The following is a 14,800-nucleotide window of genomic DNA, read 5'->3' on the forward strand; positions in this document are numbered from 1 at the left end:
GATTTGGAAGGGGCAGGGTTTAAGTTTATATACGTATAGGGCTGCACATGGGTCGGGTTGGGTCGGGTTTGGCCTCACCCACCACCCGACCCACTGCTGGTGGGTAATTGAACTTTTCACCCGCAACCGACCCACCATAACAATGGGTCGCTTTTCACCCGACCCACAATAAGGCGGGTTGGGTTGGGTCGGGTCGGGTGGTGGGTTACCCGTCATAACTTGCAAATTACTTGTATCATGATTCATGAAGAATTACAGAATTCAAGTGTAGAAAATTAAAGTTACTTAAAAATGAAGGAGACAAACATTTTCCATAAACTTCTTTGTTAACACCTAATTTACTACTAGGGGTAGATAAACCATTTCCGACGAGGCATGCTGATCAGCTGATGAAGCAGCCATTAATCAATTTAGGGAAGAAGAGTCTCCGTGACTCTGTTTCTGAGAAGGAGAGAAGAAGAGGCCGAAGTGATAGGTGTGGGTTGCGAGTGCGATGCTTAGTTAGGGTTAGGTATTTTATTTTTTCAATCCAATGGCTGAGATTCATTCTAGGATAGAAAATCTAAGGGCTAGCATGCTAGGGAATATTGGGCGGGTTGGTGGGTCGGTTCGGGTGAAGGAAGTTCCTACCCGCAACCGACCCAACAGACGGTGGGTTTTCACGTGCCTCACCCATAGTCGACCCATACTTAGGTGGGTCGGTTCGGGTACGGGTATTTTTGACGGGTGTGAGTCGGGTCGGCGGGTCGAGTCGGTTATGTGCAGCCCTATATACGTATCAAGAAAAAAAAAAGACTACATATTTTGAGTATGTGGCCCGACCACATCGTAGCCGGGCCGCCCAATATCTACCAATTGTTTATTACGGTAAAACGAAGATTGATTCGGAGAAGAAGAAGACAAAGTGAGAACAGATGTTCGCTAATGCTTGCAGGTCTTTCTCCAGGTGGTGTTCTTCTCCTCTTCCTCACAAATCATTTTCATTTTTGTGTTCTTGGGGTTAACTCATCTTATATTGCAGAGTTGATCGGGTTTATAAACTTGCAAATTCCTATGTTCAATCTAAACCCATCATCTTCTATAAGGTTTATAACTCTTCTTTCCTTCTTTTTGTTTTTGATTTAAATTTTGGATTAATGGGTTCGTTAAAATGTTTTGTGTTAGTAATTAACTTGATATAATTGTGGGTTTAGGGTTACAATCAGTATCATGGTGTAAGTTTTGAAAGAATTAGTATGGATTGTAAAAATAAGCAAAAAGCTTTCTGGAAACCAGTTTCTACTCAAGCTGTTACTTCTATTGAAGGTTGGTTTCATTTGTTATGGATTCTAATTGTGAATTTTGATGTGTTGAGTATGAAATTAGGGTTTATCTAGGGTTTTTGTATGTTTGGAATTTGTGTATTGCTACCCTAAGTGCATTTCTTTTGGAATTATACTTTATAGGATGCTCGACAAAGGGTGTTACTGCTCAATCTGAAAATGAACACATGGAGAATGTTGGAGTAGTTGGTACTAGTAATTCTGTTTCTAGTGTTCTGGATTGTAAGGATAGTGGTAAAACCGTATCCGGGTCGGTCCGATTAGTAAGTTCGGATGGATCAGCTATTGGAGAAGTGGGGTCGGCAAAATGCTCAATGTCAATGAAGGTAATTTCATCTTAATATGGATATTTTATCTTAAATTTTAGATTTTAAATTGACATGATATCTTAATGAATGCTTATTGTGTTTTTAGCATTTCGTATAAAGTGGTTTAACGTTTTTATGATAAGCCTGTACTGTTGGTTCTCAATTATGTTATTAATGGGTATGACGCTCATTTTGTGGGTCTTTTGCCTAGGTAGCTGCTTCCCTGAGGCGTTTTGTTAAAGGAAAAGGGTACTACTTTTATCTTGAGTTTCTTTTTGCACCCCCTAAATTTGACTGTTTTATTTTCATGTCTACTAATAGTAGACATGTTATTGGCTTTATGCATGTGGTTCTTTTCTAACACATAATTTTGTTGCAGAGGATCTCTCCAGAGAGAAATTGAGGGAGGGATGGGTGTAAAAATAGTTTTTCCTCCTTCTAAGGAGGAGGATTCCATCGGTAAGTTTCTGGAGCCAAAATGATTACTGTTCACAGTTTGTTAGCTTGTTTCTGTAACCTAAGATTAAACTCTACTATGTTTTCTTTGACCTCAGTGCCACAGTGTGGCAGCGACTAGAAGTTGCATATGTGGTTGGCAATTCATTGCAAAAAGTCAGGAGTATATGTTGTTGGATTTACATGTCCATTGTTGTCTGTACATTTTTGTTCATGATGGTCAGTATTCATAGTTTTCATGGTTGGTATCCATGCATTGTTTTTGCATGGAAGTTCTAAATAAGTGTACTTTTCAGATATTGTTCACTCTTTCTGAGTAAGTAGTAGGATATAACGTGTGGATCTTTCTACCGCATATACAAAATCCTCTATAATACTACATGACCTCGTGCTTCAGAGGAAATGTCTGACTCATGTTTCTTTTTGCAGTTATCGAAGGTGATTCCATGGAATGTGTAACTAAAGCTTCAAAGAAAATACAAACAGTACTTGAGAAGGTGAATTTCTCTGTTTATCTTGATGACTTATTAACTCCATTAGATTCTCGAAATGCTGAATAGACAACGAGGTCCTACTTTGTGTTAGAAGGCCTAACTCTACATCAACATTGACTCGCCTAATTTGCATTGCTGCATTTTAAGCAACTCTCTTTTCATGTGCTTGATCCTTAGCTGCTTCTTGCCCAACTAGCATAACTACAAAACTAAGCGCATTGTGTATAAATTGTTTTCTGTGCTCGCTTTAGCGTGTCTACCACTGTTTTATTCGTTAATTGTTTGTAATTAATTGCATTATCTTGTTCCTTCTAATTGCAGGCAGTTAACAGCCCATTTCTTGATTACTCCCATTTCATATCTCTTCCATTGGCTATCCACCCTGAGTTGGTAGACAAGCTTGTCAACTTCCAGAGCTCCATACTCGAAAGTGGTGATTCTACCAAAGATGGGAATTTGGCCAGTGAATCTGATGGAGAGTCTCCAGATGATGGAGAAGCCGATGATAGCAGGTTAAGTGTAGGAAAGGAGGTTGCAGTTGAACTTAAAGTTGAAGACAAGATTGAAAATGTTGCGGTGGATGTAAATAACAATACACCGAAAAAATCTAAGTTGTCTAGCTTACCTGGTAAGTTCACCATTACTTGGATGCTACTATAATATTTTGACACAGTTGGTGATTAGTTAAGGACATCGTTTATCAATTGCCTATTATATGAGTTGAATCTCGGTAGTGTTCATTCTAGTGTCACTGTGACAAATATTTTTTACTCATTTGCCTCTTTCGAGTGTTATCTTTTACCAACATCTCATTATTGTATATATACAGAATTGGGGATAGAAAAATCTATATTCATTAAACCAAGCACATTTCACTTGACCGTACTCATGCTAAAGTTGTGGAACAAGGAACGAGTTGCTGCGGCTGCTGAGGTCTTGCAGGTAAACTTTTTCTGGAGCAAATGGACTTGCTTATAATGGACTGTTTAACAATGCATGATTTATCCTCTACGTGCAGAGAGTTTCCTCTAAAGTAATTGATGCTTTGGACAACCGACCTCTTTCCATAAGGCTGAAAGGGCTTGTAAGATTTTTCTCAGCTCTAGCCCAATTGATCTTTTTTTTTTTTTAATTTTTACTCATTACTTAGTGCAATGCGTTTTGCATACCTAATTCTGTTTGTTTCCCCAGGAGAACATGAGAGGTTCCCTGTTAAAGGCAAAAATTCTATATATTCCAGTAGAAGAAATTGGTGGCGAGGGTCGACTGTTACGTGCATGTCGTATCCAAATTGTTTCTTGAAATTATTTCTTATCTTATATATTGCACTTGGAAGTTCTCACAAGAATGAAGAATACTGTATCTTCTCTGTCTGTTGTTTAAATGTCGAAAATTAACATTTTTTCTTCGTATCATCTTTTCTTGATTTTCTTGAACTTTCCAGAAATCATTATTGATGCTTATGTTGAAGCTGGTCTAATTCTTGAGAAGGATGTTGGACAAACATTAAAGGTAAATGTCATTTCTCTCATCCAAGCTTGTTTCTTTAGACCAAGGGATTTTTTATTCCAAAATCTTAAAGTCTTTAGTTTGATGGTACATGTTTTTCTTCTGAATTTCAGTTGCATGCCACTGTGATGAATGCTCGGCACAGGAAAAGGTGATTTACCAATCTTAATCTTTTCTTATACTGTTGTCTAGTCCCTTATCAGTGGTGCTCAAAATCTGGAAATGCAAATTGATTGTTCAGGAAGTATAAGACAAGGAGCGTTGATACATTTGATGCTCGGGAAGTCATGAAAAAGTACGGCTCGGAGGAATGGGGAGAGTATCTGATTCGTGAAGCACATCTTTCTCAGAGGTTTTGCTTCGACGATGATGGATATTATCATCGCTGTGGGTCATTTCCATTTCCTCAAAACAAGTAAGTTGATCGATTCTATGTCATTGGGGTCGTCCAAAATTTGCTGTGCTCCCAGCAAAAGAACACATTTATTTTTACATGTACAACTAGTTCAGGGTGCTTCGGTATTTTTAATTCTGTATTTGTTTCCTAGTTTGACTCTTTCAGTGTTTATATAATGCTTGATACTCAGATACATGATTTTAACTTTAAAAACTATCGAGTTATGGTACGTCTAAGTACTGTATTATTGTAACTCGAGCTCATAGTGTGAGGTGTACATGCATAGTAGTAACCAATAATTTTTTCTTTATCTTTTTAAAATGATGGGCGGGGATGATTGAGATTGAATGATTCTTGTATACATGCATCAAGAAAAGAAATGCTTATCTTTTTCCTATGCAAGTCTGTCGTGTTTTTCATGAAAGTCAACTTCAGAACATTTCTAATTATTCTTCTCCAACAGTATTGTTTTTTTTTTTCGAGAGAGATTGCTGTCTGATTATAAGTTACCATTGTATATAGAACAGTCATTAGTATTACGGTATCACCAGCTTCACAAAGTAGGCAACTAACAGTTGTGTTATCTGGTTTGGTTCAGTGTCCTATTATGCTAGTCTTGTACACAATATACTATTTTTTCCGGTTAGGCTCACAGTTGGGTTAATAGTTAAAACTGCGATTCTTATAATTTAGTGAATTTCGATTTTAGTGGTGTCAATTGACGATGACTCGCAAGGTTATAAATGTTGTTTTGGTAAGTGAGACTTTCTTGAAGAGCAGTGTGAAAATGGAGAGGTAAAAAAGTAATGGAAGTGCAACCCGTTATGCTATTTCAGTTTGGTAGCGTTGGTAGCGTCTGTTATTGTTGAATTTCCTGTTTTGCTGACTTTCAACTTATTATTGAATGTTCCTTGCATTCTGAGCGGTTGATTGGCCAGTTTTGTAGCCTCTTTTATAGTTGATAATTTGGCCCGTTCGCTCTTTCACCTTTCTTAATTTTAACGTCTTAAATGAAGACAATAGCTACTGAGAGTGTACAAGACAACAGGGCCCTAAAACATGCTGATATGACAGGCAGTGAAACTCAGGCCCCTTGAGGAAAAAGGATTGACGAGATGTGTGACAATTGCATAGCCACGTCTCAAAATTGACCTTATTTGATCATCTCTGCAGCATGTTAAATGATGAAGACAACATGATGAGATTCCCTAAGGTCTCTGGACCCTCACTCCCTAAACCTAGAAGAAATCATGATCAAACTAGGCTTACTTTCTGAATCCCAGTGCAATAATGCAATTTAATTTGGTGTTTTTCTTTCTTACGGACTCGCCTCGAATTTCTGCCAGAAAATGTGTGGTTAGAAAGTAACCCCTGATTCAGCCAACTCAGGGAACGGCCGTGTAACAATTAACGTAACAAAGTCGAATGTTTATTAGCGGAAATGCTAGGGAGCCCCGGCTTATATACCCCAACATTTTACACCACTATGTGTCACTAACATCTACCGAGACTGGTCAGATTCATTTGATGAGGCAAACGGGAAAATGCAAATACTGTCACTATGTGAAAACTTATGGCTACAGGCTCTAACTGTACCTATTCCAACCCCAAAGATGAGAGTCAAAACGCTGAGTTTCCATTTCTTAAATGAGTAGAACATGATTAGACAGAAGTTGAAGAGTCGGACTAAAAGAGCAAATAAAAAAAATTATCTCCGTGTATTCTCATGTGGCTTCACTGTCATTAACACCACCTATTTACATTCTTTAATACTAAGATATGTCAGCCACAACTATTCAATGTACTATGCACAAATCACAACCCTCTTGTACTTCCTCCCATGGGCAGTGGGAAGTGGGAACAATAATGTGTTGTTAGTGCATTGATGAGCTAATAAACCATTAAAGTAAAGATGGAATGGATCATAGAAGACAAGAATTTCCCACATACCAACAGATAGAGGTGTAAAACGTACCGGCCCGGCACAGCCCCGTCCACGGAGTCACGTGTTGTGTGCTGGGCTGTGCCAGAGATTCAGATGTGTTGTGCTGTACTGTGTTGTGCTAAATGGCGTGCCGTACTGTGCTGTGCCAGAAAAATAAACGTGTTGTGCCGTGTTGGGTTGTGTTAGCACACTTATTTTATGTTCTCCAAAATAAATATTTTTGAGATATTTTAGTTAGTACATGTATTGTTATTAAAATAAATTAGCATAACGAAAATAAAATGTCATAAATTGGCTAAAACAATGATTTTTTTGTGAAATATGCATCAAATGTGATGTATTATGTAGTATTTTACGCATGACGTGGCGTGTTTTCTTCGCGTGCTGTGTTGTGCTGTGCAGTGCCACGTGTTGTGCTGTGCCGGTGTGCCTATTTTTCTGGCACAACACATCACATTAAACAAACGTGTTGTGCCCGTGTTGGGCCGGTCACGTGTTGTGTCGTGCTGTGCTCGAATTTTAACGTGCTGTGCTGTGCCTTAAACGTGCTGGCCCGTCCCAATTTACACCTCTACCAACAAACCACTGCAGCATTGCCCTTTTACTTTGAAATTTCATTTCCGACTATGTGTAGTGTTAGAATACGGGCATCCAACTCAAAACCAACTGGCTATGAGTGGAGAGACCCTGAAGGGTTATAAGTCGCAGGATCTCAGATTGCCCAACAATGTGAGACTAATAATCTCAACGCGCCCCCTCACGTGTAGCCTCGTTGGGTCTAACACGTGGACAATAATAAATCGGGTGACGCGGAATAAAGGTGCAGCCAAATGACTCGACACAAATAGCCTGCTCCGATACCGTGTTAGAATACGAGCATCCAACTCAAAACCAATTAGCTATGAGTGGAGAGACCCTAAAAAATTATAAACTGCAGAATCTTAAATTGCCAAACAATGTAATGTGAAACTAATAATCTCACCATGTAGAACTCCAGTATATATAAATAAATATATATAGGTTTCTTTTTTTTTGGAAATTATTGTGATTGCAAAATTAAGATGGAAGACGAATTAATTTAATTGTTATTGTTAGGCTATTGGTTGCACCTTGTAGACATTATTCTTGTCCTTACTTTAACTAGGCATAGGTTTTGTGAATGGATGCAGGAATCTTTTGATGTATATAAATACCTGACATTACTCAACTCTAAACAAAACAACTTCCGTTAGTAACTTTTATCTATTCTATCTTAAGTTCTTGATCCACATTATTTGAGTGATCAAAAAATGGGAAAGGTAGCTTTGGGATGCCCTCGAGAGGCCGCACAGCCAGATTGCTTGCGAGCTTTGGTTGCAGAGTTTGTATGTACTTTCCTCTTCGTCTTCGCTGGTGTTGGATCTGCCATGACTGCTGGTAATAATTTACAATTCTAATTCCATTTTCTTCTAGCAATCTTTTAGAGTTTCTCTAGAAATTGTATCAAGAAACTGATATTTCTCTCATTTTTGTTTGTTTCAGGTAAGTTGCTTGGGGATTCACTAGTTGGCCTGTTTGTGGTGGCTATGACTCATGCATTAGTAGTCGGAGTTATGATCTCCGCTGGTCTACGAACCTCTGGTGGTCATCTTAACCCTGCTGTCACCCTTGGTCTTGCTGCCGGTGGACATATCACCATTTTTAGGTCCATCCTTTATATTATCGATCAATTATTAGCCTCTGCGTTAGCTTGTGTTCTTCTCAAGTACCTTACCGGTGGATTGGTAAGGCGCATGTCTCTCTAGCGAGGTTTCAATTTGCTAATCATTTTCTCATCCTTAAACCTTAAAAATAGTTTTGATCTTGATTTCGTCTTGCAGGAGACTCCAGCTCATACACTTGCAGCCGGCGTAGATTCCCTACAAGGAGTGGTATGGGAAATCGTTCTCACATTCTCTCTGCTGTTCACAGTTTACGCAACACTGGTTGACCCTAAGAAAGGTCCTATAGATGGGCTAGGTCCCATTCTAACTGGGTTTGTAGTCGGTGCAAACATCATAGCCGGTGGTCCGTTTTCCGGTGCCTCAATGAACCCTGCAAGGTCATTTGGACCTGCTCTAGTGAGTGGAAACTGGACTAATCATTGGGTCTACTGGGTTGGACCTTTGATCGGAGGACCTCTTGCCGGTTATTTCTACGAGAACTTTTTCATCTTTAGAAATGCTCCAGAACCAACTGATGAGGAACAAAGTTTACTCAATTGATCATGTGTAAGTGCGAACTTGTTTTGCAATAGTATCCGTCAAGTCTTCTTTTGGTTTGTATTTCCAAATTTGTAATGTAACTAGCGCTCAACCCGGCACGGGAATAGATACGCGTTCTAGTTGATGCTCGTATTGAAAGAACTATTTTCCCGCACAATATGTAGCCCACAAATCAAAACAACCCGGTTCTTTCATCTTTTATCTTCCAATTATATTCAATTTTACACACACGTAACCTGTATTCCATTTGATACGCTATTGCATCAGATTAATTATAACCATTGAAATGTTAATTTAAAAATGGGAGGTTGTTACAGATCCAATGAAGACTTGTACACCAAAAATTGAAGTTTCGTTTATTGTCAGACGGGGTCTAACTCTCCTCAAAAAATCTATTTGTATATGTTTCCCTTATTATGGTGTTGGCCCAGTAGGGCATTTCTATTTGCTGATTTTTTTAAAGATGCACTGATGATGAAACAGCCGAACATCTATTCCTCACATGTCCTTTCTCCGTCTTGGTATGGGCAGAGATTATTCCTAAGGTGGATGGTTGGATTTGGCATAAACAACCTACTTCTATTCTCTTTCTGTTAAAAAAGTGGAATGCTGTTAGATTTCAAGGCTCAGGGGTAGAATATGGAAGTTCATGACTCCGGCATGTTTATGGAAGGAAAGAAATAGTCGAGTTTTTTCCCAAAAGTCAGAATCGATTCATGCCGTAGCATGCAACATCAAAGCTCTTATTTATAGCTGGTGCAAAGTCAATTATCCACACGTGGCTCATTCTTTCGACAATTGGGTATTCAGTTGGGATAGTCTTTTCAATTGGAACCCACCTTGACTTAAAGTTTTCATCCCTTGTTCTTTTTTTGCTTTGTTCAGTATTCCTCGTCTTCTTCCTGCCCTTATGTTGCAAGTTGAAGCCACTTCAGTGTACATTTTGTATATTGTTTGTACTTTTTTCTTCTTTTTAATATAAACTCGCATTCAAAAGGAAAAAGAAGTTGCAACAGTCCTACTGTTAAAGTCTGCGGGCATCCAATTCAAAACCAATTGGCAATGAGTGGAGAGGCCCTAAACGATTATAAACTGCATGATCTTAGATTTCCCAACAATGTGGGATTAATAATGTCAACACATACTTTAAAGTTTAAACCTTAATAGTCGCACAATTGAGCCTTCACGTTACATCAATGGCTGCATATTTCCCTTCAATTGGTAGATGCGACAGGGTTTTAGATACATACATCTAGTGCTGCACATAACCGACCCAACCCGCACTCGCCGAAAAATACCCGCACCCGATTCAACCCACCTAGGCATGGGTCGACTATGGGTGAGGCACGTGAGAACCCACCGTATGTTGGGTCAGTTGCGGGTAGAAACTTCCGTCACCCGAGACGACCCACCCACCCGCCCAAAACTATTCCTGACCCTTAGATTATCTAATTCTAACATAGAATAAATCGCAGTCGTTGAAGAGATGAAATAAAAGACCTAACCTAATCGCATTTTTCACGAAACCCTTCTCTTCCGCCTCTTCTCTCCTTCTCAGACAGTCAGACTCCATTTTTCACGAAACCCTTCTCATCTTTCAAATCAGATTCGCTTTGTGGATCACCGGCATCACCAGCAGCAAACCAATAACGGAAGGTAAGACTAGGAACCGCTGTAAACTTGTAATTTTTTGATTATGTGATTTCTTGTGATTTTCAATTTAGGGTTTATCTGTTTAGGGTGTTGTTTTTTAATTTCAGTTTGGGGTTTATCTGCTTTATGTAATCTGAGTGCTTATACTGGTGATTTCAATTACGGTGTGATGAATTACTTATTTTTTATTTCAATTAGGGTACTGGTGGATTTCAATTTCAGTCTCTTATTTGATTCATTGATATATTTTTTTGTTACAGATATGAAAATATTCGTGTGATAGCTCATGTGCGCATGGTTCATTGATTAGAAATGAGGAACCGAAAGTCTTGGATTTGAAAAACAAAGGTTCATTGATTACTTTGTCTGCTGAAACAGACATAGGTCAATCATCAACAATGATTCAGTTAGCATGCTTTCAAGATTGGTTTGATTTTGTCTCTGTATTTAGTTGTTATAACTAGTATTGAATGAGCTAGTGTTGTTGTTGATGATGCCAAAGATATGGGTTTCCATAAATTGTTGTTGTTTCCTCTGCATTGGCTTTGATGGTGTTGGCATGTCTTTGATTACTTTAGGTTGATGTGGTTTCTAAGTTTGAGTCTTGAAGACAGCAATAAAGCCACAACTTGGCCACACACTTTAGTTTACAAGTAATTCAGCTTTGTTGTTTATCTTTTGATGTTGGTCCTGTTAACTTTCGAAGTTGTGTTGATCACGTAATATCGATAGCTTCACTAGTTCTGACTTTATTATGAATGAAGTTTGATTCTCTTGTTGGTGAAGGGGAACTGTCTCATAGTATGTTTCGTATACTTTATTGGAAATATGAAATGATATTTGAGTTTGTTGATGTTCTGTAAATCATCCGTACAATGTGGGTGTTTGCTTGTCACAATGGATGCAGAGCTATTTGGTGACCTTGATGCTTCTTCCATCGTCATAGATGACTGATTCCTATTGGCTTAGACAAGGTAATGACGCCAAGGGTCATCGTCAGTAGATTGATCTTTCTGAGTTCATTGTTTGTCTGTTTCATCTTTGTTATTGTAACTAATTTACATACTTCGTTTTATTTCAGGCTTTCAGCGCATTCGGAGGTAAAACATCCATATCTTTTCTGCTGGTCGCTTTATATGATCTTAGGCTTTAGTATAGTAGGCGATACTCAATATTAATGCACTCTTTTGTCTTTTGAGCTTTGAAAAATTGAACTTTGTTCTTGTTATTGTTAGCTTTATCACTTTGGAGTTTGCAACTTTGCATCAACTTCTTATTTCTCTGGATTTTTATTATGTAAACACTTTGTCAGTAACTGTATTACTGTAAATATGTAATGTTCATTTTATTTTATGGGTGGGTAACCCGCCACCAACCCGACCAAAACCCGTCGTAGTGTGGGTCGGGTGAAAACCGACCCATTGTGATGTTGGATCGGTTACGGGTGACAACTTCTGTTACCCGCCATCAGTGGGTTGGATGGTGGGTGAGGTCAAAACCGATCCAAACCAACCCATGTGCAACCCTACATACATCCGCAAATTATGATTGTAGCTAGGGAAAATCAAAAATGGTTTTTTTTCCCGTGAATGTTGGAGTTTATTCATATTAAATCGAACTTACATATTTGGGATATCGAACCATATCTTATCTCCTAGGAACCTAAGAGTTTATTCATATCAAAAATGGTTGAAATGTATGCGGCTGGTATTTTTCCTAGGTCTGGGACGCATAGGTCGTCGTCTTACACAGTCGATAAGAACCGAAAAGCCCAACAATTAATGATTGAACGACACACTTGTGACCTTTAAGAGCACATGCTCTAGCTTTAACCGTGAGCTGTTGGATTATATTAAAAGATTTAATCTGAACCGTTAGTTGTCTAGGCTAACTTAGCCTAGACCTGTTATGTATTATAGATGCGAACTTGAACTTGTTATGCAATAGTATCCGGTAAGTAAGTCTTTTGGTTTATTTATGATTCCGAAAAAGAGAATGATGAAAAGTTTGATGAGTGCATCGTAATAATACCAAAATAAACTAGATAAATTATCCAAATTTTCATAAAAATAAACGAATATAAACAAAGATATCTAAAAGAATGTGGCATCTAAAAGAAAATGAAAGTTGATTCTCCTAGTGAAATTCCGAGATGAGCTTATGTGCAGCGGCATTCGTCTAGTGAGAGCTAGAGATGAGCTTCTGTGCAGCGGCAAGATCCGGGAGTGCTGGAATGGCTCCTTTCACAGTTGTGCAAATTGCTCCACAAGCGTTGGCCCTTGTAAGTGCTTCCCTCAGTTTATTTTCATCCTCGAAAATCGAAGAATCTTTGGCAGCAGAACAAAGGAATGAACCAACAAAAGCATCACCAGCTCCAGTAGTGTCCACTGTGTTCACCGCAAATCCCTTCACAGCTCCTTTGAAGTTCTGTTTCAAACATATTACAACAAATATAAATACCAACAAATAACTCTCAAAAACCAAATTTAAACGACCTTCGAGTGCGTGCGCGAATTACCTTGGTGAAGTATCTACAACCCTTATCCCCATCGGTTACCATTAGCAACTTCAAACCATCATGCCAAAGTGACAAAACATTCTTCTCGTCTGTCGCATCCCCTTGGGTTAGGAATTCTACCTCACCATCACTAACCTTGATAACATCTGCATATGTCCAGATGCTATTGATACCTTCACGAGCAGCTTCCGCAGAAGACCAGAGAGGCAACCTCACGTTAGGATCGTAAGAAAGTAATGCACCAGCTTCCTTGGCAGCTTTCATTGCAGCCATGTGAGCGGAACGACAAGGTTCAGTGATCAAACTAATAGAACCATAGTGAAATATCTTGGCTTTCTTGATCAAATCCATGTTAAGCTCAGATTCTTTGAGCAACATGTCGGCACTAGGGTTTCTGTAAAACATAAACTCCCTTTCTCCATCTGCCTTCAATGTTACGAAAGCTAATGCAGTTCTTGCATCCTTGTCGAAACAAACACCATCAGTGTTCACTCCGTTCTTCTTCAATATGTCAACCAACATATGTCCAAACTCATCTTCTCCAAACTGTAATTCACCAAAAATATATTAATCCCAAAAAGTACTTAATTAGATCATGAAATAGAAGTCCACACATCTGAGCTTTGACAATCGGGTCAAAGTCAATCAGGTCAACTCAAAAGCCGACAAAATATATGCATGGTTTTCTATCGAAGAAAAGAAACTGATCAAGAAAAAAAAAACAGTAGAAGGATAAACGGATCCAGAGAACTACACTGAGATCAAGAGAAAGATAGGGTTAGGAAGCAAACCTTGCCGATGAAAGCACAAGAAGCGCCGAGTTTACTAACAGCACAAGCAACATTGGCAGGAGCACCACCGGGAGCCTTGATGAAACCAGCTGATTCAGCTAGTGATACACCAGAAACATTAGGCACGAAATCAATCAACATCTCACCGAAAGACACGATCTCTGCTGATGAAGACATCTTCGAAAGTTTGATATAAAATAATAGCTAGAGCCTAGAGAGCGATGAAGAAAAATTGTAAAGAAAGTGATTAAGGAATTGATATTGATTTCGAGAGAACGGGGTTTAGGGGGTGTATTTATAGGAATATATGGAGGTAGAGATATTGAGAGATTCCCGAGTTGTTACTGAGAAACCTTTAGAGAGTTATCCAAATACGGATTAGTATATTATCCAGTTTTGGATAATCAAATCGAGATCTTTGTGTTAATCTGATTTTCTCGTTGGTTAAGTAATTATCGACCGGTCAAGGAAACATTGGAGTGTGCACGAAGTCAGGTCGTAGGGTATGGAATCTCATAGCACACCGGATAAGATACTCTTACCGATATATATTGGGCCTAAACGACCAAGATCTGAAAAAACCTAGCCATTGGGCCGGGACAATGAATGTCATTTCTCGGGCACTACTCCAAATTAGATGGGCTTGTGGGCAACACGGTTATTTCAAGAACCTGTTTTGAGGCATACTGAATTTTTTTGGAGGAAAATATCGTTTGATACTTTTTTTTAGGTGGTTCCAAGTCTGTTTGGTCCTTTCAGAAATCACCTAAAATAATAAGCTAAATAATTGAATCATGATATGGTTCCAGACTATTTTCGAATGATAAACTTGAATCATGATACGGTTCCGAACAATAAATTGTTCTCCACAGAAATTTGATCAAGTATGAACAAATGTTCATTAGACTTAGTCATCATATTTCGAGAAATTCGTAAACTAAGTAATTAATTCTCAACTCGAAATTCTTGTCTATGCAAGATAGACTAATTAGTTATGCGACAATCGTCTTAAGGATAGAAATGTGAATATAACTTGAGAAATAGATGGTCCAGTCTTCACTTACCTTATGTACATGAGGTTCTCCAAAAGCTTCGGTTGATCTTCGCCTTCGAACGGTAGAACGCAAGTGATGACTGGCTCGTTATTCAATTACCTTTATGGTA

General features: G+C 38.7%; 3 protein-coding genes across 3 annotated transcripts; 2 read left to right on the forward strand and 1 right to left on the reverse strand.

Moving 5' to 3' along the window:
• The first annotated feature begins 838 nt into the window (after positions 1-838).
• LOC113337756 lies at positions 839-4,807 on the forward strand. The gene is made up of 14 exons (XM_026583350.1): positions 839-946; positions 1,022-1,085; positions 1,194-1,305; positions 1,446-1,648; positions 1,842-1,879; positions 2,010-2,089; positions 2,516-2,583; positions 2,902-3,208; positions 3,410-3,522; positions 3,599-3,664; positions 3,772-3,862; positions 4,025-4,092; positions 4,203-4,240; positions 4,331-4,807. Exons 1-14 carry the CDS (start codon positions 915-917, stop codon positions 4,506-4,508), a joined length of 1,458 nt encoding a protein of 485 aa, XP_026439135.1. The 5' UTR covers positions 839-914; the 3' UTR covers positions 4,509-4,807.
• A 2,660-nt stretch (positions 4,808-7,467) lies between these two features.
• LOC113338100 (aquaporin TIP4-1-like) lies at positions 7,468-8,904 on the forward strand. Its single transcript, XM_026583621.1, has 3 exons — positions 7,468-7,847; positions 7,953-8,194; positions 8,291-8,904. The coding sequence occupies exons 1-3, from the start codon at positions 7,721-7,723 to the stop codon at positions 8,672-8,674; spliced, it is 753 nt and encodes a 250-aa protein (XP_026439406.1). The 5' UTR covers positions 7,468-7,720; the 3' UTR covers positions 8,675-8,904.
• A 3,532-nt stretch (positions 8,905-12,436) lies between these two features.
• LOC113338140 (fructokinase-2-like) lies at positions 12,437-13,884 on the reverse strand. Its single transcript, XM_026583649.1, has 3 exons — positions 13,637-13,884; positions 12,846-13,391; positions 12,437-12,754 (listed from the first exon to the last, which is right to left on the reverse strand). The coding sequence occupies exons 1-3, from the start codon at positions 13,811-13,813 to the stop codon at positions 12,506-12,508; spliced, it is 972 nt and encodes a 323-aa protein (XP_026439434.1). The 5' UTR covers positions 13,814-13,884; the 3' UTR covers positions 12,437-12,505.
• Between the last annotated feature and the right edge of the window lie 916 nt (positions 13,885-14,800).

This window comes from Papaver somniferum, unplaced genomic scaffold, assembly GCF_003573695.1.
Source record: "Papaver somniferum cultivar HN1 unplaced genomic scaffold, ASM357369v1 unplaced-scaffold_18, whole genome shotgun sequence".
In the NCBI taxonomy this organism is placed as follows: Eukaryota; Viridiplantae; Streptophyta; class Magnoliopsida; order Ranunculales; family Papaveraceae; genus Papaver; species Papaver somniferum.

Coding starts and splice junctions, on each gene's coding strand:
- LOC113337756 (XM_026583350.1), top strand. CDS start 915: ATGTTCGCTAATGCTTGCAGGTCTTTCTCCAG. Junction 1,306..1,445: donor AGCTGTTACTTCTATTGAAG/GTTGGTTTCATT, acceptor TATACTTTATAG/GATGCTCGACAAAGGGTGTT. Junction 3,665..3,771: donor CCATAAGGCTGAAAGGGCTT/GTAAGATTTTTC, acceptor TTGTTTCCCCAG/GAGAACATGAGAGGTTCCCT.
- LOC113338100 (XM_026583621.1), top strand. CDS start 7,721: ATGGGAAAGGTAGCTTTGGGATGCCCTCGAGAGGCCGCACAGCCAGAT. Junction 7,848..7,952: donor TGGATCTGCCATGACTGCTG/GTAATAATTTAC, acceptor TGTTTGTTTCAG/GTAAGTTGCTTGGGGATTCA. Junction 8,195..8,290: donor AGTACCTTACCGGTGGATTG/GTAAGGCGCATG, acceptor TTCGTCTTGCAG/GAGACTCCAGCTCATACACT.
- LOC113338140 (XM_026583649.1), bottom strand. CDS start 13,813: ATGTCTTCATCAGCAGAGATCGTGTCTTTCGGTGAGATGTTGATTGAT. Junction 13,392..13,636: donor CTTGTGCTTTCATCGGCAAG/GTTTGCTTCCTA, acceptor GGTGAATTACAG/TTTGGAGAAGATGAGTTTGG. Junction 12,755..12,845: donor GTTGTAGATACTTCACCAAG/GTAATTCGCGCA, acceptor TGTTTGAAACAG/AACTTCAAAGGAGCTGTGAA.